Source organism: Protobothrops mucrosquamatus, unplaced genomic scaffold (genome assembly GCF_001527695.2).
Source record: "Protobothrops mucrosquamatus isolate PMUCROS unplaced genomic scaffold, P.Mucros_1.0 scaffold1017, whole genome shotgun sequence".
NCBI classification, from domain to species: domain Eukaryota; kingdom Metazoa; phylum Chordata; class Lepidosauria; order Squamata; family Viperidae; genus Protobothrops; species Protobothrops mucrosquamatus.
In genome coordinates this window covers 274,857-298,399 of record NW_015387253.1, presented here as the reverse complement: position 1 = coordinate 298,399, position 23,543 = coordinate 274,857, and the positions used below count along the sequence as shown (strand labels likewise).

The following is a 23,543-nucleotide window of genomic DNA, read 5'->3' as shown; positions in this document are numbered from 1 at the left end:
GCAGGACGGAAGGTAGAAGCTCCCGGCCGCCCCCCCATCGCTTCTTCAGCCGAACAAGCAGGGAGGGGCAGGGAGGGGGAACAGGACGGGAGGCAGCAGCTCCAGTGGCGGCGGCCCCATTGCGTCCTCAGCCAAACGGGCAGGGAGGGGGAGCAGGACGGGAGGCAGCGGCTCTGGCGGCAGCCACTGCAGCATCGTCAGGGTCCCCGTCGCTGCCCCTGGCCTGGCCGCCGCCCCCGCCGCTTCTCCTGCAGCGAGGGCAGCAGCGGCGGCTCCCTGAAAGTGCCCGAGGAAGGTGCCACCGATGGGGCCGAGGTGGGGCCAGGCGGCAGAGAGCCCTGCGGCAGCCAGGCGAGCTTCATGCCTGACTGCCGTCCGGCCCGGGCTAGGGAAACATGTGGCCAGTTCGGCTTCCTGGGGAGCGATGCTCCCGCTGGCCGCCGCACCAGCCATGACTGCCGCCCAGCACGGGGAGACATGTGGCTGGTTCGGCTGCCCAGGGAGCGGCCCAGGAAGCGATGCCCCAGCCGAGACTGGAACAAGTAAGCCGGGGGGCGGGCGAATCACCTGCCCCGCAGCCACTTCGCAGCGGTGCTCTGCGGACTCAGAGCTTCCTCCCTCCCCCCCTGCCACTGACCTTCCATCTCTGGCTCTGCTGCTGCTTGGCCAACGGTTGCGCCGGCTGGACATCGCAGGGGCTGCTCTCTCGGGGCTGCGGCTTACGGGAGGGCTGGCCCACTCAGCAAAGGCTCCGGGGGGTTGCTCCCAGCGGGGATCCCGGGGCTTCCCCGCATGGGTCCCCAGCCACGTGCGCCTGGGATGGGGCCAGCCCGGGAAAGGGACTTCCTGGCCGCCCTTCTCCCAGGGGGCGGGACACCCGGGCGCAGGGCCAATGAGGAGCCCTGCGAGGGGGCAAGTCCCATGAGAGAGAGAGAGAGACAGAAGTGCAAGTGCCTCTGTCTCTGTCTGTCTGTCTCTCTCTCTCTCTCTCTCATGGGACTTGCCGGGGGGCCGTGGGAGGGCCGCATTTACATACCGCAGGGAGGGCTGTTCGAGGGCTGGATTAAACCGGGCCGCGGGCCGCAAATGGCCCGCGGGCCGGACTTTGGACATGCCTGTTCTAGGGTTTTTTTAAAAAAATAATTTCTCAAGATGTTGGCACATAATGACTAAGATGTTGTTGCTCCTGGGTTGAGGTTCTTTTTCTGTTATTTGTTGTTTTCTGTTACATTATTTCTCCATCATTTGTCACTTCTGTGGATGTCCCTTTTCTCAAATAAATCTTGAAAGGCTTACATGGGAGGAATTCCCTTGTGTTGACTTCCTTTGAGATATAATTGAAGTTAAGAGATATGATTGTAAGGGATACGATTGTTCACTGACAAACAGAATCAGTGCATAAGCTCTTTTACCACTTTGTGATCAAGTTGTACAAAAAAGTTGCAAAAGATTATTGTAGCATGATAGAAAGAACGTGAACACATGGGCAAGTGATTTCACTGAAGTGGCTCAGATTCAAAAAGTGCTTCATTGATGCTTATTTTATAATGTGGTCCTGAGTACTAAACTTAAGGGAAGTTTAGATGTTTATGTCTCTCAATGGTTTCCTGAGCAGACTTCCTGTCAGTTGGCAGGCGCCTTGTTTTCAAACTTTGTTTAAAGGCTTCCTGAAAGCATCTAGATGGGCACTGGGTGAGACAGGATATTGGTCTTGAAGACAGGTCTTCCTTTAGACCCAGCAGGGTTCTTTTGAAACCCTTCAACTCTGTTGGACTTCTCTTTCCATGTAGCTAAGCAAAGTTGTGTATTCTAAAATAAAACATATTTGTCCCCATTAATTTTACCTCACCTACAGGAAGGGTGGAGAAAATAGAACAGCTAGCAAATACTATAGACAATATGTTACTAAAAGGAGTCCAACTTCTGCAGAATCAGAAGACTTGTTAAAACTTTTTAAGAACTAATGCTGTTATTGTTCCTAAATAAGGTTATTCCTGTTTTCAATGTGTAGGTCAAGGTGGGAGAAACTTGCTCTAATGTATATACTGTTTCATTTCTAGAGATTCTGAAGGCCTTACAATAATCCAGAAAGAGCAATATAAAAACAACAATCAAGTAGAACAATTAACAAGTAATCACAACCAATTGATACACTGCCTGGGAAGTGGGGATAGCAAGATAATTCATCCCTGTGAACACTCATGCATTCTCCTTGATCTGTATCTTTGCACGCCATCCCTGGTCTGCATTGCACCTCTCAAACACTCCCTCACAAACTTGCCATGCTTCTAATGCAGACATGTCAAACTTGTGACATCATGAATTGGGACGTTTTTGCCATTGCTGGCAATAGGGTGGGCGTGGCTTCTGGATGACTCATCCGGCCCGTGGGCCAGCAGTTTGACACCCCTGCTCAAATGCATCATTTGAGTTTTAGGCGCGGATTAACATTGAGACACCTTGGTTGTGCTTGTCGATGACCTTAGCCAGGAAGGCAAAAGGAATAGCAATAGCACTTAGACCAGTGTTTCTCAACCTTGACAATTTTAAGGCATGTGGAATTCTGGGAGTTGAAGTCCACATGCCTTAAAATTGTCAAGGTTGAGAAACAATGACTTAGACTTATAGTGCTTTACAGTCCTCTCTAAGTGGTTTACAGAGTCAAGGTTGAGAAACAATGACTTAGACTTCATAGTGCTTTACAGTCCTCTCTAAGTGGTTTACAGAGTCAGCCTATTGTCCCCAACAATTTAGGTTCTCATTTCACTGACCTTGGAAGGATGGAAGGCTGAGTCAATCTTGGGCTATTGAGAATCGAACCGCTGGCAGTTGGCAGAATTATCCTGCAGTATTGCATTCTAACCACTGCCCCACCATGGCTCTTCCCATGGCAGTAGTGCATCCATTTTTGTGCTGCTTGGTTTCTCAGTAACTTTTGGTACTGTTAACCATGGCATTTTTCTTAGCTAGCTCTTTGGATTGGCTTTATCATTTTATGGAAGTTCTCTTCTCTGGGGTTAGTTCCAGTTGTTATTTGTTATGGGGCAGAAAGATCACTTTCTAGGCCCCTCTTTTGTGAAGTTATGCAGGTTCTACTCTCTCCCTCCTGCTTTTCAACATCTACATGAAACTGTTGGGTGAGGTCATCTGGTGATGCCATCGGTTGGTTTGGAGTTCAGATTCCTCAAGAAGCTGATGATACTCAATTATATCTTTTGATCCTTGGTCAGCCAAGTGAGACTATTAATGTCCCAGTAACTGGAGGTTGGGTAGGTTGGAATGGGAATCATCTAGATTCAATCCTACTTCATTGTGCTTGCCATTTTTTATCTTTCATTAATTTGATTATAATTTGTTCAATTGTTGTTAGTCACCTAGAGTCATTTAGAATCAGGTGGCATATAAGTTTAATATATTTTTATTGCTGTTATTGTTGTAATTATTATTATTTCGTAATATGGTAAGTGTGTTCTACAGCTTACAGAAGGAAAAATAGTGAAAGTCTGATGTATGATAAATCCTCAGTTTAATGGACTTTAATTTAGAAGACTTCAGATACAACAGATATATTTCAGTGGGCTAATATCTTTTAAATAGAAGGTTTGTCCACTAAATTGAGGGTATGCTATTTACATCAATTAATGTAAGACCACAAATGATGTAAATTGACACAAATAATGTAAATTAAACATTAGTAGACTTATAGATTTAACAGATTCTTCACCCCCCTACACTTTATTGTCATGTTAAATCAATATTTTCCCATAATTTAGATTATTGCTTATTTCCAAGGAATATTTGTTAGAAGAGGACTTATTAGAATTATTAGAATATTTTTTATAAATAAGAGATTTATATGGCATTTCCACAGCAAAAGGTCCTTTGTTACTCTCTTTGTAATGGTAAGTAATGGTTTAATATTATGTGTAAATCCTAACCCCATTAGCAATAGTCTTAAATAGAGGATAACAGATAGTATAAGCTGATGAGCATGACATGTCTTCAGTGATGTTGCTTTGAAATAAATCTAGTCACTTTTTTCTTAAAACAGGTCCTTCTTCCACTATGGAAACCTTTGGTCAAGCCGAGAAGCTCCCTTTCTTGAATGATACCATTATCATACAGGGTATGTTTTTCTTAACCTTCAACTTTAATATTGGCTGATAAGAGAGATGTAGGCTAACCTATGTACTACTTAAGGTTATGACCATGTTTTCATAACCTTTATCTGGGTGAAACCATGCATCATAGGGCAACAATTTTTGAACCAAGGTACCTCAAATGGGATAACTTATAGAAGGTGTCCAAAATCTGGGATCTATGACCCTGAGGGAATGAAATTTGAAAGGTTGTGGGTATTTCAGTACTACTGGCTGCAGTTGCACTCCTGGGCTTCTGCTGCAGTCATGTGATCTTCATTTTCAATATTCTGTGACAATTCCCCAACCAGTCTCACAATCTCTCACACCCTCCTCCAACAACAACCCTCCCCCAACAACAGCAGCCACTTATCTGCAAGGAATGAAGGGAGAAATAGGGAGGAAGGAATCTCCCACACTTACTCCCTGACCCATGCCACCTTCCCCCCATGTACTCCCTCAACCTAGGCTAGCTCCTGCATGATTTCCCTGACTCTCACTGCCTCCCTATGTGTCTTATCTGACCTGTGCAGCACCTCTTCACCCTACTGACCTTTACTGCCTTCACTCTTGCCTTTCTCTGTGACATCTCTGGCCACGCCCACATGCTCTTCCCATCCCATACTTATGCCTCTCTCATATCCTTATGTACCATTCCTGACTTGCACCCTCTCACTTCTTCCTCCACCTCCATCATCCAGCAGCAGCCAATTACCTGCTGCTGGCTACATCATGGACTTTCTCCTTGCAAAGCAAAATAAATGTAGAAGTTGGCAGGAATTCAAGGGAGGGAGGGAAGTTTCTGATGCTCCCTGTCAGCTTTCCACAAGGAAACTCACAGGGGAAGCCAGTAGGGAGTCTGAAGTGATCCCACTCCACTGCTTTTTTGTGCATCCTTGGTCATTTTATTTCTCTGTCTACGTAAGGAAATATCTCTGAAATGATGACCCAAGGGGGCAGGAGATGTTTAGTTATTATAGTTTTGAATCAGCAGTAAAATTTGAGGTAATTTAATACTAGCACTTAGACTTATATACCATTTCACAGTGCTTTACAGCCCTCTCTAAGCAGTTTATAGACTCCGCATATTGCCCCCAACAATCTGGGTCCTCATTTTACCGACCTTGGAAGGATGGAAGGCTGAATTAACCTTGAGCTGGTGAGAATTGAACTGCTGGCAGTTGGCAGAATTAGCCTGCAATACTACATTTTAACCACTGTGCCACCATGCAGTGGTTAGAATACAGTAAGAATGTTTGATTCAATTTGTTTAACTAGCTGAAAGCTTGGGCAGAAATTGATGAGGAAAAAAAAACAGTTCCTATGCAAGGGTGAGCATTTCATTAAGTAGGTTGTTAGGTGCTTTTTTTTTACACAAGAGGTTGTAAAATCAGCATGCAACATTCCATTTCATGGTTGTAAGTTTAAATTTTGCATGGAATTTTGCACTGTATAATAATCAGTTGCAAATAACCAGGAACATTTCTGGAGTTCAAAGCACAAAAGAGTTTATCATTGCTACTAATACAAGAATCTAGTCAACTAATGATCAAAACTAACTTGGTGCTAGATAAGGGTCAACAGAATTCATGGGAAACCGGACTTAGGTCTCTTCTGGCAATGTAATAACTCTAAACCAATGACACATTTAACCCTGACTTCCAGCTCAGCTTGCTCTCCTCCAATTCTAGTGTGGCTACCAAAAAGTCTGAGGCAACCCGTTTATTTGATATTGAACTTCCAGATCAGATGACATCATGATTTTGAGTTTTCTTTATATTTGTTTCCATCTAGCGGTAATCTGGAATTCTGTACTCCTAATATGATAGTTGTATTCATTAGAATTTAAACTGCTTTGATTTTCTGAGTCACTTCATAATGGTCAATATTTTTTTGTTAACTTTGTTAAGTTTCCAGGTTTTTTTTTTTGCCAAAGCAGATTCAAAAAGAATTTCATTCTCCCGTTTCTCATGTTGAATATTTGCAAATGAATTTTACAGGCCAAAAGGATGAGCTATATGGACAATATCTGATTAATAGAAACTATTTTTCAATCTTCCCTGTAAAGAAAGCTCAAAAAGATTAGCAACAATGAAATTACAAAGGGTTACATTTTACAAATAACAAACTTGCAAAACTAGTAAAAAGTAAATGAATTGCCCCATCCTCAGATATTGCATCATAGGTCACATATTTTCATCAAAGGACTACAACTAAATAATCATGTAGCCAGATGGGTTATTTTGGGGGAGAATATTTTTTTAAAAACGTAACTTCTCTGAGCAAGTAGCCTGTTTCTTACATATTTTTCTGTTAGATTTCAGATAATGTACAAACCAACATCCTCCATGTTGTCCTGAACAACAGACATATAGATAGAGATAGAGATAGAGATAGTTATAGATATATAGAGATAAAGAGATATAGAGATAGATATATAGATATAGATGCCTATACATATATACATATACATATACTTATTTTCCAAACCTCCAAAAGGCAAGACAAGAAATGATGGAAACTAATCAAAGAGAGAAGCAACTTGAAATTAAGGAGAAACTTCCTAACAGTGAGAACAATTAACCAGTGGAACAGCTTGCCTTCAGAAGTTGTGGGTGCTTCATCACTGGAGGTTTTTAAGAAGAGACTGGACAGCTACTTGTCTCAAATTGTATAGGACCGTGGTGGTGAACCTATGGCACATGTGCCACAGGTGCCACGCAGAGCCCTCTCTGTGGGCACGTGCACCATCAGCCCAGTCCTAGACCTTCAGCTGGGTTTTATAAAATCTTTTCGCTTTAGGCCTCCACCGCCATGTGCAAAAAAAAAAAAAAGGTTCAATCAATTTCAACTTTTCGCAGGAAAAAAAAGATCTTGCAAAGTTGGAATTGATTGATTGAACTTTTTAGTCCCACCCAGTCTGCTGTTACCACTGCAGCCACACCCACCCAATGGGCCACACCCACCCGGCACCCAATGATACATAAGTGCTAAACCAGTGGTGGCGAACCTATAGCACGGGTGCCAGAGATGGCACTCGGAGCCCTCTCTGTGGGCACACATGCCGTTGCCTCAGCCTCGCCTCTCCCCATGACCCCCTCCTCTCCAGCAGCCCCCTTGAAGGAGAGTCACCCCTGAGCATGGCCCACACACAGCAGCGCAGCCAAGGACATGGCAGTCAGGCAGCATAGACAAGACTCTGCCCTCACACCCCATCGTGCACAGTTGAAGCTGCAGGGCATGGGCAGAGGGCATGACTGCCATAGCGCTGCTGGGCTGCCTGGGTGATCTGCGGCGGGCCATGGAGGTGGTGAGTGGCCCTGTGAGCAGGCGGGGTGGGGGTGGGGCAGGGGGCGGGACGGGGTGGAGCGGGGGCAGGGCCAGTTTTTGGGCACTCGGTCTCTAAAAGGTTTGCCATCACTGTGCTAGAGCAAGGAGTTGGACTAGAAGATTTCCAAGGTCCCTTCCAGTTCTTATTTGATTGAATTAGATACATATTCAAATGCATACGCATACACGTATGCATATACTGTACATATGCATATACAGATGATATAGATTAGATAAAGATGTTGATAAGGAATTTAGCAGGTTGGTGCATAGTATCTTGAATACAGATCATCTTGAATCTGACATTTCTTGCCTGGTGCTCAGAGTACTGTTTTCATTTACACTGGAAGTCATTTGGGGCCAACACTCTGACTGAGGCAGCTACTTTAGAACTTGAAAGACAGCGTTTTCAGATTTGAAATGATTCCTACTCAGCCTTTTGTTTTTCACGTTATTAGGATTTAGCAAAGCCCAAAATAGCAAAAGCAGATTAACCTCACATTGCACCAGTTAATCTTCAAGACTCTAAGTTACAGCTTCCCAGTAGATCTTTTGCAGATCAGAGCCATACTGACTGCTACTATTCTGTAGCTGATTTTATTGGTAAGTCCCACTTAGCCACTACATCAATGCAATCTTACAATGACTCTCTGAAATAGTTTTCTTAACATAATTGACTTCTCCTTTTTTGTCTCCTCCTTTCCTTTAAATGGCATATCCCCAGCTCTGCCTTCTTGGATTCCATTGTCAGAATTTAATCTTTCCCATTGTCTTCATAGACTCCACTACAGCCTTTTTGCCTTCCATGTCTTCTACTGCATCAGCTTCCCATTTCTGACTGCTCATGATTCACCACGATAATTTCCTAGCACTATTTTGACATATCGCACCAATATATGATCTGTTGATTCACATTGTAAGAGAATTCTCTCTCCCAAAAGTTGCCATCATTTTCTGTTCAATGATGGAAGGTGGGAAAGATATGGCTGTGGATAAAGTAGTGCTTTCCTGGTGATAGACATGTAGACATCTGATAGAAACCATAATGCGTGTCATTAGATTATCATAAAATTATGCAAATTATGTAATTTGATGTAATTTGAGCAATGAGTTCATGGTATGCATCATTTATCTCCTTTGCAGTCTGCTAGGGATTAATAGTTCTGTGCAGGGTGCATTCCAAGTAAAAAAGATCTGTGGCTGAACCAAAGTCCTGTTCATTTTAGTGCATTATCTGAACTAATAAAAGGGAATATTTGTAGCTCAGGGTTGAACTGTGGGGTCCTTGTTGCTCTCTGAGCTTGGTTATTTTCTTTCTCAAACGAAAGCAATAATTACAGGATTGTGATTTGAATTTCTGAAAGTAAGTACATCTTTAAAAATTAATTGGTGAACAATTAGATTCTTTCAGCTGTCATTCATTTTGGAAAACTAGATACACCTGATGTGGCATTTTAGCGTTCTCCTAAATTTGGGTATCAGGAGAGAAGAATTAGATTGGATTCATCTGGAACTGGTTCTCCTTGAAGTTGTGACAGGCTTCCAAATTCAAAGTCAATAGCAAATTCTGGTGCATCTGGATTCTGATGACAGTATAGTTTATGCCCACTGTTAAGCACAGGCTAAAAGATAGTATAATAACTCAATATCTACTGAGAGACCAAGGAATTAATCAGACAGCCATGGCAATTGTTTTACGAGTGAAATGTTAGATATACAATATTTTCCTGTCATTGTCTTACTAAGGCCTTTTTAGGAGCCATTCAACTTCTTTTAGAGCAGGGGTGTCAAATTGCTGGCCTGTGAGCCAGTTTCATCATACCCCATTGCCGGCAATGCAAAAAGAGTCACGATATGTTGCAACACGTCACATGACGAGGCGAGTTTGACACCCGTGTTCTAGAGTATCTGAAACAAAGTTTCAGTGTGGCATGTGGGACTGCAATATTTTAGAAAGCTAAAGCTTTTAATTGCCAAATTCATCTGAATGTGCTAATTGTTTTGAAAAGTTCTTCGAATAATACACTCATTTTTTTTTTGCAATTCTTTTGTTTTAATCAGGAAGTGTTATCTCTTAACTCTTCTCCATAGAATTTCCCAAAGTTTCTCAAACAAAAAGTATCACCTTAGAGAGTCCAGCTGAACTTGAACTAATGTGTAGTTTGGTCATCAGCAACACCACAAACGTGGAAAAAATGGAGACTGTTTGGAACTCAGGAAATGCAACTGTCAATTCGGAGACCATCAGGAGGAATGAAACTCACTCCAAATGGTGCACTCGATACACGTAAGTGGCTTTTATGTTACATGTGGATATAGTTTAAAGTAGAGAGGAACAATCTTTTAGTATAGAGGGTCACCCTCGGAGGGTCACCTGAAGTGGCTAAAAGACTGCCATGCAGAACCGCTTTAAAAATCCTTAATAAGGCCATACCTGGAATACTGCATTCAGCTTTGGTCACCACGTTATAAAAAAGATGTTGAGACTTTGAAAAAAGTGCAGAGAAGAGCAACTAAGATGATTAAAAGCCTGGAAACAAAAACATATGAAGAACAGTTGCAGGATTTGGGAATGGCTAGTCTAGAGAAAAGAACAACTAGTTTCCATCCATTGTTTCTCGTCCTGCCTTCTGGTGCTTTGGAAAATAAGTTGACCCCCTCTTCTTTGTGGCAGCCCCTCAAATATTGAAACACTGCTAGTCCTTCTTATGGTGGAATGATACAATAGTGGCAGTCCCTGGGTTCAATCAGAAGCCAGATTCACTTAACAACTACGTTACTTACTTAACAACTCTAGCGATTCCCTTAAGAACTAGGCAAGAAAAGTTGTAAAAGGGGGCAAAACTCTCTTAACAACCGTCTCTCTTAGGAACAGAAACTTTGGGCTCAATTGTGGTCTTAAGTTGAGGACTACCTGTATAGTACTGCAGGAGACTGTGCTTGGATTAGAGGATGACTGAGGTCCTTTCCATCTGTAGTTATCTGAACTATGATGATCTATTTGGACTAAATATTTCAGCCATCATAAATCTGTATTTGTTTCAACAAACTGCTTGCATGTCAGCATTTATCAATCCAGAACATTGCTGTTGTACTATTTTTCAATTACTGTTTTCATATTTATTTTCTTTGTTTTTACTTTTTACTTATTAAGTATCAATTGCTTAACTATTTTTAAGGATAAAAGTCAGAAACCAAGACCAGATGAGGAATTACACATGCATTTATAAAACTAAACCAGAAATAAATGCTACATTTGTTTTACAAGGTAAGATCCAAGAATTTACCCTTCCCAAAACCCACTGTTTATCAGCAAACCAGAGAATTGGCCCCCATGTTTTCTGCTCTGCCATATTAAAGTCCCAGAGGTACTTTTTCCAAAAGGCAACTGGAGTTTCTTATTTTTTTTTCCTTTGAAAACATTTTGCTTCTCATCCAAGAAGCTTGTTTAGTTTTTTTCTGAAGCTTCATGAGCTGAAGAGGCTTCTTGAATGAGAAGCAAAAAAATTTTCAAAGGAAAAAAAAAGAAAGTCCGGTTGCCTTTTGTAAAAAGCACCTTTTGGATACCCATGACCTGGATGATTGAGAATCGCCATAGATTGTCAAACAGGCAATCCTCAACTTACAACAATTCGTTTAGTGACTGTTCAAAGTTACAACAGCACCGAAAAAAATTGACTTATGACCATTTTTCACAATTATGACCTTTGCAGCATCCACATGACCATGTGATCAAAATTCAGATGCTTGGCAACTGGTTTATATATATGACCATTGCTGTGTCCCAGGGTCATGTGGTCACTTTTTGCGACCTTCTGACAAGCAGTCAATGGGGAAGCCAGATTCACTTAACAACCGGGTTACTAACTTATCAACTACAGTGATTCACTTAACAACTGAGGCAAGAAAGGAAGTAAAATGGGGCAAAAATCACTTAACAAATGTCTCACTTACCAATAGAAAATTGTGGTCATAAGTCAAGGACTATCTGTATTAATATTATAAGCTCTCCACCATCCCAATTGAAAAATCCATGAAAACCTGGAAAAAACTGGACCAACCGCAGTAGTCCTCAGTGCTACCAACATGCACTTTTTTTTTAAAAAAAAACCCAAGGCTAACGAAATGTTGCTTGTAATGAATATGAAGCAATTGGAAATCAAACTCAAAAAATATGTTTTTCTCATTAACGTGAAGGAGTAACTTTGCTGTACACCATCAAAATACTAAGTTCTTTTAAGACATAACTTAAAAACATATCAAGACTGGTTCCTTTAAATCTAATTTCTTTTCGTTCTTCATTTTAAGGTTATTCCTCCCTCTCTTCAGTCTGCGTGGAATGTCGCAGCAGTTTTTACTGTTGCTGTTCTTTTTATCGATAATACAATATCATCTGATGTAAAATGATATTTTACTGAAGACGTAACTTGATGAATTATTGAGATGACTAAATATAGAACAGTGATGCAGATTAATGGACTCTATCCATTAAACATTAATGATTCCTTGCCTTTTATATACAGCCACTGATTTTTAAAACTGAGCAAATGCATTTTGAAGAATCACTGCTGGGGCTGTAAATATATTCACTTTCAATGCTATTGAAATTATTCTACTTGTCTCTTTGCAAAATGATGTTTTATAGGATTAGAATTCGGACACTGTACAGTTTAAATGTGAATCTAAGCCCTAATCAAGCATCAGACACCCAAAAGAATTTAGCTTCACTGTTCTTTTAGTTGGGTCAGTTCTTGAAGTCTGATATTATAACCTCAAGGGAATTTCTGATATGGGTAGTTTCCTGCAAAGCCCTATTCATTTGCAGAAATAGCTATGCATTTCCAGACCTATTTGCAATATTCTGATAGGAAAAGCTCTATCATTTTGATAAGAAAATTGCTTTTTCATGATAGCATGGACATTTGGAAATAAAAAATTGAGTATGGAAGGATTAAAGATCAACACTGTTCATCAAGGATGTTTAAAATTGTCTGTCTGTATACTAATCCATATACTGTAGTTTCGGCAGTAGAACTGCTGCAAAAGTGCTAAATCAAGAACAATGTAATGGGTTGTTGTGTATCTATCATCCTCACATAATCATAACTATGTGTTTCATAGGCATTCGTTTCATTGCTTAGTGTGAATCATAAAACAATGTATGCTAAGAAGGAAAATTTCATTAGGATAAAAAAAAATCATAGCCAGCAATATTATATTCTGCAGCCAAACGTTAATCAGACTGGAAAGTGGTAATGATCAGATACATTTTATTTTATGCTGTATTTGTTCAGCTCTAATCTATCAGTGAGACATGAGCAATATATTTCACACTGCTATATGTTGTGGCTGGGTAATGGTGTGAGCAGAATAAATTTGCTCGAACCAGGATGTTCTAAATAGCTCCTCATACTTGGCTCTGGCAAGCTCAAGTTTTTGTTTTCTCTTGGTCAGGAATTTTAACAGTTAGTTTGCAAAAACTGCTTTTTGGTTTTGATGGCTTGTTGTTTTTTGAATGAGAAAAATAGCAGAAACTAGGTTTCCACAGTTATTGGCTGCTGGTACAAAAAGCCTGGGTCATGTTAAATTAGATTATCTGCATAACAGGGAAAATATTCAGGCCACTGTAGGAGAACCCCATTTAACTAGGAATAAAACATAACTTGGCATGGTCCTTTTTTTTTTTTTTTACATATAATGGCAAATTTCTACCTTAGTACAAAATGATATATGAGGTTTCGCATAAACCTCATCTTCAATTGTTCTGTGTCCCACAGGTTTGCACAGAAGCAATTATTAACCACTAACAATAGTTAACAATTAATAATCATGTTAATTTTGAGTAAGTTAGTTCCATAGGATTTAATTCCCAGGAATCTTTAGGACCATAACTATTTCCAGATTAACCAGGGACATTATTTCCATATAAATAGTCAAGTCTGGAAGACAAAATCTACCTTGAGTCTACTGCCAGTAGCTAGAAGAACCCTTCTAACCTTCACCCTTAAAACTGTACTTTATGATCTAGAACAGAATGGATTACTTTCGTGTATCCATGGCCTGTTTGCTAATCTCTGGTTCCATTCTAACTTGTACTGAATCAGAGATGACTAAGCAGAGTTGGAAGGAGAGAGGAGTGGGCGAAATCTTGATAGCTCAGTCACTCAGAAGAAAGAGAAAGAGGCAGAAATGGTTCCCTGATGAAATAGCCATATTTTAAACGCCTTCCTAAAAACCATCCTGCTCCACAGAATGAGGGAAGGGAGAGAGAAGGGTTGATCCCTGAAAGCAACAGTCCCTAAAATAGAAACTATGTCTTGTCCATTGTTTTCATTAATTGATTTTCAGCCTGGAATCTACCCTCTTCTATTGTATCATTTTAAATTGGAAATAGATTTAATTATACTTTATTAGAATTGCCTGCAGGAACTCAGGCAAGTGAAATTGCCCAAAGAGCCTTAGGCACCTATTTCAGTCAAGTATCCTGTCCCTTCAGAGATGCTCTAGATCAGGGGGTCTTCAGACTTGGCCCTTTTATGACTTGTGGACTTCAATTCCCAGAATTCCTCAGCCAGGCACGCTCCCTCTGCCTAATCTGGACCCTTTGATTTTCTTAAGTGAAAATCTCTGGAATTTGTTCCATTCTATTATGCATTTCTCTTGAATATGCATTTTTCATAATTCATTCAAGTTACAGTGAAAAAGAATTGTTTTAACTTTTAATAATGATATTAAAATGCTGCTAATAATGTATATATCAGCCCAAGTAGAAGTGATTTTCCTCTCAGATGCAAACATTAGAAATTATAGCTTTGACTGTAAACATAATGGAGAAATGATTAAGAGAACAGCCTTGCTAATGATGTACTCAAAATTTCATGTTTTAAAGTTGAAAATGGTACAGAGCTGCCAATGATTGAAAAGGCCAGGCAATCTGTTCAATGGAATTCAAATAAAGGAGAGAGTAGAAATCAACGTATAGAGAAAAATTGAAGTGTCCCCCCCTTTCCAGTATATGTGTGTGTGTGTGTGCGTGCGCGTGCGCGTGTGCATGTGATATTTTTCACAAAGAAAAATGTATTTATTGGAACAGCCATGTGATCATGATAGATAGGTCTTCCTTTTGGTTGACTTCCATTTTTTAGGTCTAAATGATATGAGTTGATGAGTTCATTTGTATCAATTAGTTTTCTTGTCTTCTTCCCTTTCTTCTCTTTTTCTGGGCAGCTAGTAACCAAAGAATACATACAGAGATTAATTCTAGAAGGTCTAGAAAATTAGAATAAAAGGATAAAAACTAAAAAGAAAGATATTGTGTAAATGTATATGTAAATATACATTTCACATCACAAAAAACCATCACTTTGCTTGGCCCTATGCTGTACAGTAGGGTTTCCCAACCTGGCCATCTTTAAGATACGCGGATGTCAACTCTCAGAATCCGCTAGCCAGTCATGTACAGTAATAGAAGCATATGCATGTGTCTATGGAACCACAAAACATTCACAGAGCCTCATCTTTGAGCCATATCATATAAGATAACCTTTATTGACACTTTTTTTTCTGTGAACACACTGGCACACATTAAAAAATGTAATTCTGATGCCCGTTCTCAAATGTGTGTGTGTGTGTGTATTAAACAGTCCATTTTGAATACTTAGCAGAAAAAAGAGTCTTGAGAGACAACAAGGTTGATTCTGTATGATATAAAGCTATTACAGAATATAGTTGTTCTGCTTCAGGAACCATGAAGTCTTCTCCCAGAGGGTAACAAAGAGGATGTGTGGCGTCCCTGGCAATACTGAGGACCCTGGTCATGCATCACTTATATGGATAGAAGGAAGTGAACTTTCAATAATCTTTCCTGCCATCCTCACTACCTTCTGCACAGCCTTCCTGTCTGAAACAGTAATGCTTCCAAACCACACAGTAATATGATACAACAGGATCCTTTCAATTGTCCCTATGTAGAAAGAGGTAAGGATAAGGGAAGAAAGATGTGCTCTTCTCATACGACATCACAATTCTTTTTTGTTTTTCCTTAGTGCCTCAAGTCCATGTAAAGTCTGAGCGTATAATCAGTTATGTGGGTGACACCGTGGTCTTGACTTGTGATATTGGAAATGGGAAAACCCACATTAACCCACATTTTTGGACCTGGTATTCAAATAATGGAAGTGGAGAGGTAAAGTTCTGTTTCCTTTATAGGAGGAATCCAACCCCCATTATTTCAAGATATTTTTCAAGACATGCTTTGGTAATATAGCCATTTTGCCCAAGCCTAAGTCATTTTTGCCCAAGCTAGACTGTGAATCAAATGTTCATAGATTTTGTTGTTGTTTTTTAATTTCCCTTTCACATCTCTATTTCACTGTTATAATTTTCTTCCTAGAATCTTCATTTATATATTTAAATATCTGTATATTAGAATTTCTAGTGATGTATGACTTTATGATGAAGATTCTTTACTCTTTTTTTCTCCTGTCAGGTTGTTATTAATTCTACCCTGATGCCAAAGAAGTACAGCTTTATCCAGACACTTAAGAACATTACCAAACTGAAGATCTTTGATCTTTCTGAATTAGATAGCAGTTCTTACTGGTGCAAAGCTGGATTTCTACTAGGTGAAAGCAAAGGAAAAGTATCTCTCAAAGTCCTGACCTATCTGACACCTCTCAAACCATTTCTTGTGATAGCTGCTGAAGTTATCGTTTTAGTAGCACTTATTTTTCTCTATGAAGTGTTCTCCAAAAAGAAAGAAGTGAATACTGGTAAGATATGAAGGAATAACATATTCAAATATGTTTCTTTTATTTGGTATTTTGTGTGTGATAAGAACAGAGGATGACATGAATGGTAAACTTATGCTTATGACTGGAGCTTCTTGGGGATCTCAGGGGCTATGTGTTATGTCATCACACAAATTATGCAGATAAAATAATTTGCAGGGGTATAATTTGTGTCATGATGTATGATGACATGTGGAACATCAATATGGCTTCTACCAGAGGTCTGAGCTGAAATATTCCCATAACGTCTAGAATTCCTGAGCCAGGATACATACGTAAGAGGAATTGTAGGAACTTAAGTCCAACAGAATGGAGCATGCAAAGTTAGGAAAGATTGCAGTAAACCATAACATTAGGCAACTTTTTCTTGGTGGATGACTGCATTTTACCTTCATGTAATGGGGTCCAGGGCTACATTTAAAAAGTGAACAGAGTTCTTGCGAGCAAGAGTGGCACACACAACAAAATGTGATTACACCATGACACAAATGGCATGATTTAGGTACATACACCATACATCAAAACATCAATGTAAAAGGGTGTCGTCTGTATGCATATTATCATTTTGGCATCATCGCACGATGTAGATGTTGCTGACGGGGTTGCTTCCAGTGGGAAGAAGCTGGCTCAATAGTGTACGCAGGACAAAATGATTTTTCCATAAAAAGTTTTTTCAATTTTGAGCCAACAAGCAAATGATTCATTTTGTCCATCTGTGAAATTCTAGCATATGTCGCTAGTGAATTGTGTTGCTGAATTTGCTGGGATTTTTCAGCAATTATTGCAGGAAAAACATCAGACAGTACATGATGCCCATAAGTCCTTGACTGCCACCCCTGCTTTATTATAACTAACTAAGAGTAGCTTTACCAGAGGATTTTCTTCTTCTTTTGAAAGCCATTCATAGTCAGGGCACAAGTAACTGGACATATCTGCCTCTCAAAACATCTCTAAGGAAATGGTGCTTATTTCAAAATATCTGGGTTTAGTGTTATTCAGTAGAAAACTAGATGATGAGTGGAATCATGAAGATGCTATATTTTGGAACAAGATAAAGGTTTTGTATGTGCTTAAATATTTCATGTTTTAGAATTGAACTGGGCAAGGAGGTTGAGTTGCATTTTCATTTTGGGTTTTGTTGCATATCAGAAAGGGATGTGGTAGACTTGGAGAGAAATGTTGCAAATCCTAAAATAATATCTGTGGCCACTGAAAGGGAAAACTCATGCCCTAAAGTTGGTCTCTACTTATAGTGCAGAAGAACACTTTATTCTTCATTCCTACTTTGCGTCACTCATGTTCATTGACATCACCTGGAGAGATTCACCTTCAGGCGCCTTCTTTTATAGTTGTCCCTGATGGTTGAAATACACTCCTATGGATATGGGTGAGGGGATAGGCAGTAATCCCATGTGTATCATGACATCATCCTGCATAAGAACTGCATATTTTATGCCATTTGTGAGATGATGTCATGACATGTATGATGTCCTTGTAGCTTAGACCAATAGCCTACTTATCACAATGGAAGAATTGATTTTTTTCCAAAATATATTCAATACCTATCCCCTTTTTATAAGAGTTATCACTTATCAAGGGTTTTAATTTATTACTTTAATTTTATTACTTCTCCAATTCTTATTTTATGTTTTATTATGTTATTACATCTTTATTATATAAAGCTGAGAGATTTCAATGGTTGGCAATATTAAAAAAATTAACAATATTTAAGTCAATACACAGTAAAATCACCTAGTCAAACTATAGAGAGGAAAGGTATTAATATTAAACTAATGTGGTTGTTAACTATACTGGCAATTTTTGGAAATTTGCCCTTTTCAGTCAATATCTTTTGTTATCTTGAGACATGATTCGTTTTGTAGAAAGATTTTGTAAGCAGACATTTTAATCCATTATATTAACTGTACAACTGACTATAAAATCCCTTAAATTCATAAATAAATAAAAGGAATAAAATTATGCATAGTTTCGTCTAGTGGTTAAGGCATCAGGTTAGAAACTGGGAGATTGTGAGTTCTAGTTCCACCTTAGACTTGAAAATCGACTGTGTGTCTTGGGCCAGTTATTCTCTCTCAATCCTAAGAAAAAGGCAATGGCAAACTACTTCCAAAAAATGAAAACATTTAGTCCAAACAGTCACCAGGGGTCAAGACTGACTCAAAGGCTTGGGTCAGGCTTGAAATATTAAATAAGTAAGTATACCAACAGAAAGTACAAATCACATTGATTTCTTTCTCTTTACAGAAGTTGAAAAAGAATTTGAACAAGAAGAAACATTGTAAGTAATAATATTCTTGTTGTAAAGTTAAAGCAATAAGTTGAAACAATAACAGGTGACAATCAACACCATTACAATTCAATTTTAATGGGGGTTGGACTTCAAGTATTAATTCTGTGTCATTTGTGTAGTAGTGGAGTGGGAGGAGAGTTGGCAGGAAACCCACTGAGCCTCAAACATATGCCAAGTCTTATTAAATGTAAAAATACCATGTTGTTTATTTGTCTGCTAATGAAAGTGAGTACAAACAGTTACGTTTGAACATTACTAACTCTACTTGCCAAATAGGGAAAAAAATATCTACTGCAAGCTTGTTCTAATTTAATCTAAGCTTGATCTTTTTTCACATTTAAGAGGCATTCACTTGAAATGTTATTCTGCTTAAAAATAGTAATAGTAGTGTCAGACTGTTTCTCCCTATCATCCAAAAAAGAAGATTTTTTTTTGACAAAGCAAAATACAGTAGACAAAATACAGTTTGCTTCCTGCTGCAAACTCATATTTGCATATACACATTTGCAAGAGACCAGAGACTTACTTAGAGCAAAACTGTTACAGGAAATGGTGGCTTTTCTTCTAGTCCTCTTGTCTAGTCCTCTATGCTCTAGGGTTATTCCCATGTTCAACCACTCACTCAGGCAACCTTCTAAATACAAAGCCTAATAATTCTTAGAGTTTAATTTCCTGTGATTGTGAACTAGTTAGTTGCTAGGATGAACAACCCAGTGAATCAACTGTTTTCCCAGAAAAATTTAATCCTACAAGCCTGCACGCACACAAAAACCATCCTTTTAAAAATCACCAAACTAGTTGTCATTTTGAAACCATCCTAGCATATAAATAACAAACAACGTTCTAATTCTGACTTCTGACTTAGAGATTCTTCTGCAAAGTTCTGACTCTGACAACTATCAGAGTCTCAAGAGTATTGAATGTGCAGAGTTCCTAGGTTTCATTCATTGTCAAGCATGTTTCTAGGGCAGCAAGCCTGTATCTTCAGTTCTCAGTCCCATGTTGTCTCTGAAGAGAAAATTCATGCCATATTTTGAAGCCCTTCCTGGGTTCTCTTTTTTCTGGCAAAGTGACAGACCAAAGATAACATGGAACCAGAGAAACCAGAAAAAAATTAAATGCAAATCTAATGCTTACATCAGACGATCATTTTATAAAAGTAGAATACAGATGCACCACATTAAGTTTATAATTTGTTCTAACTTATCCTATAAGGTCTAAATTTTAAATTATTATGATTTGGACAATCTATGTTGGAGATCTTGTGACTCTCACTTCAAAAACCAGTCCTTTATATACTTTTTATATTGAGGTCCAGGGTTTTGGTCCACATCTGTGGGAACAGACTTCCTGATTTGATTCTTATCTACAAGATCCAACTAGGCTATAACCAGCCTACTTTTACAGTCCATCTTTTGACTTTGGTAGAGATCTTGTGTAAGCTTATTAGAGGCATTCAATCCATCCAATCTAGGAATTTGAATACAACTTTCCTTTCCAGATGTTGTTTACATCTTGACCTTCAACAACCTATTTAACCAAATATAGTGTACTTCTGTCAGTCCCATATCTTGATCCTCAACTTGGTAGCTGATGTTAAGAAAATTTCTAATTCAGCCATCATCGGCTTTATTTTAAATCAATGCATTAAAGAGAAATATGCCACAAACAACCAAATTAGAATAGAACACGCATACATCAAAAAAGTATTCTGGGAAATCCCACTAGATCTTGTCAATGCCTCACATGCATTGTTATGTAACCACATGGGACTAGTTGTGTCTAGCTTGTTCAGAACATTGAAGAAGCTCTCATTTTGTGTTTCCCCCTAGGCTGAAAAAGATCACCTACAGCTTGAAGCTTAGAATTTTGCTCCCTCACTTGCACTTTTATAGAAGGGGATGTGAAGGCTGCCTTATTCGTTTACAGATATGTACAGATATGGTCTCAATTATATAGTGTATTTCTAGAAGATATGAAGCCTCCTCACGGATGGCTGGCCTCTACTTTTTAAACCACATCTCATGTCTCTGTTCTGCGCTATTGCTGGAAAAGTTTAGCCAAGCAAGAGTTAACAATTGAAAAACCCATGTAAGGATGAAAGTCCATATTGAACTTAAAAAAAATCCATGGTGGAAAAAACCTGAACCCACCCTTTTTAATTCTGTACAGGAAATCAGAAGACAGCAATGGTGTGGAGACTAGTAGTACCCGACACAGAAAAGTCTAAACGGAAAAGTGGTAAGTTAGAAGGTAAATCTGAGAGATCCTGTACCTATTAGTGGCTGGGTTGTCGAAATGAAGAGTTCCAGCTCATTTCGGGACTGTCCGATTTGAAAAGGCTGAACAAACATTAAAGAGATATTCTGGTACTTGTTTATTTTATTCAATTTATTTGCACCCATCTCACACAGGCAGCTTTGGGTGCCAGACATAGATCATCATCAAAAATATTGATGTAAGAATACAAGCTGAAAATTAAAAATGAGAATGGACTGGAATAAAATGAAAAAATGGTGCACCTAATCGGCCAGATTTTAAGGACTCTCCAAAAGATTAGTAGAGATAGGGCCAAATTAATATTGGAGGTGGAGGGAATGGTGTTCCAGGGAGCAGGCACAGTGATAGAAAAGGCAAACTTCCATTGTCCCTCTAGATCAGAGGTCCCCAACCTTTTGGGCACCAGGGACAAGTTCCATGGAGAAAGGTTTTTCTATGGATCGGAGAGCGCGTGTTTTTGTGTTCTGTCTGTATCCCACAGATGGGACTTTGCTTGTTTCTGCGGAGCAGTTGCTGGCATGCTGCGGACTGGTACCGGTCCATGGACCGAGGGTTGGGGACCCCTGCGCTAGATGACACTCTTTAGTTCTGTAGGCGGGAATCAGAGAATGCTGTTTTGCCAGATTGAAAGGTCAGGTAGAGACAATGAGTGAAATAACCTAGCTTCGTGCCCCAAGATAGTATTTTCTTGTTATAGAACAGGGGTAGTCAACCTTGGCTCTTTTATGACTCATGGACTTCAACTCCCAGAGTAATAGGCAGTATAGTATTTTATCAGTTGCCCCACGGATGCTCATTGTATTGAATTACAAATGACTTCCCTTGAAAAAGGGAAGACAGTGGGGTAAGAAGAAAAAAAAGGAGTTTTTCCATATACAAATAGTCCTCGATTTATGACCACAATTGAACCCAAAATTTCTGTCACTAAGTGAGACATTTATTAAGCGAGTTTTCCCCTATTTTACAACCTTTCTTGCCACAGTTGTTAAGTGAATCACTGCAGTCGTTAAATTAGTAACATGGTTGTTAAGTGACTCTGGATTCCCCATTGATTGCTTGTCAGAAGGTCGTAAAAGGTGATCACATGACCCCAGGACACTGCAACCATCATAAATATGAGTCAGTTGCCAAGCGTCTAAATTTTGATCACATGATCATGGGGATGCTGTAATGGTTGTAAGTGTGATGTTTTTTTCCCCAGTGATGTTGTAACTTTGAACCGTCACTAAATGAACTGTATGCAACAGGAAAAACTGGGGCAGAGACATGCATGGAGAGAAGAAGCCTCCTACTGATTCTCTTTTTGAATATATGAAAAACTCCCTTTTTATCTTCTTACCCCACTTCTTATCCTCCCCTCCCCCCCACACACACCACCAGCAGCTGTATTCATGCTGGAGAAAAAGTGTGGTAGGAATTAGTCAGAAACATCTGAACAGCATCAGATTTGGAGATGGCTGTCTGTCCAAAGCGCAGGTTATATAGAAGAAAGAAACATTTTGCCATGTCAGTTGGAATGTTGATTGGGAGCCGTTAAAAGGAATTATCACCAAGTGAAGGACTTTTGATTAGTTTATGAAAGGCGTATCAAATACTGCTTTAATGTGCAGCTGTGCGTGAGTGTTGCCAAGGCAAGCAAAGAGGGGAAATGACATCACAGCTGTCCTGATGCCACTGTGGTTTCTATCAGACAACTGTGCAGGTGAGCAAGTGTTCTGTTTTTCGTAGCTCTGCATACATTAAAAAAAATGCTAGTGGCTGCTGAAATGGTAAGTTGGGACTTGACTTAGAGTTTGAACAACTATCAGCTTTAACCAACACCTGAAAGGAATACTACTTTGAATCAGATGGTATTACTGCACTTCTTTAATCTATCTGTTCTTTTTAATTTAGGCAAAATGAAAAGAAATGCCAAGACTGCACTGGATAAAAAAAAATTCTGAAACAGTGGAACTGTATCTACTTGGTTTCCAATTATGGACTTCTAGGTGTCTTAAAAAATACTGCCTTTTTAAAGTAATGAATGTATTAAATAATGCTAATGTCATACAGGTTGTCCTAAAAGTTTTAGCTAAACTTATGCTATAGACTATACTCTTTTATATCTGTTCAAGCCTTTGGCTGCAATTAACCATAGCCTAATATTAACTTTCATTCATTTATCTGAATATGTATAGAGTGCATTTTTATATATGGTGATCAGCACCTACTTGGAAGTACATGTAGTCCTCAATTTATAACAGTTGATTTAGTGACTGTTTGAAGTTACAATGTCACTTTAAAAAAGGCTTATGACTGCTGCAGCATCCCTATAGTCAGGTGATGAAAATTCAGACGCTTGGCAATTGACTCATGTTTATGACGGTTGCAATGTCCCAGAGTCATGTGATCACCCTTTGTGACCTCCTGACAAAGCAAAGTCAAGGGGGAAACCAGATTCACTTAACAACCATGTTACTAACTTATCAGCTGCAGTGATTCACTTAACAACTGTGGCAAGAAAATTATGAAATGCGGCAAAACTCACTTAATAAATGTCTCACTTAGCAACAGAAATTTTGGGCTCAATTGTGGTCATAGGTTGAGGACTACCTGTATTCTATTGATTTCTCTGTGCTAGTAATGTTATATCAGAATAAGCCATACAAGCCAAGTTTTACAAACAACAGTAAATTACAAAGGACTTAACATTTA

General features: G+C 39.3%; 1 protein-coding gene across 1 annotated transcript in view; it reads left to right on the top strand.

Moving 5' to 3' along the window:
- Positions 1–20,803, top strand: part of EMB (embigin) — a 32,099-nt gene extending 11,296 nt beyond the window's left edge. The window contains exons 3-9 of the mRNA XM_029284845.1: positions 4,052–4,126; positions 9,561–9,756; positions 10,649–10,737; positions 15,515–15,654; positions 15,958–16,240; positions 18,524–18,557; positions 20,742–20,803. Of these exons, the coding sequence (XP_029140678.1) occupies positions 4,066–4,126; positions 9,561–9,756; positions 10,649–10,737; positions 15,515–15,654; positions 15,958–16,240; positions 18,524–18,557; positions 20,742–20,799 (861 nt within the window). The 5' untranslated portion in view covers positions 4,052–4,065 and the 3' untranslated portion in view covers positions 20,800–20,803. The remainder of the gene's footprint in view (positions 1–4,051; positions 4,127–9,560; positions 9,757–10,648; positions 10,738–15,514; positions 15,655–15,957; positions 16,241–18,523; positions 18,558–20,741) is intronic.
- The last annotated feature ends 2,740 nt before the right edge of the window (positions 20,804–23,543 follow it).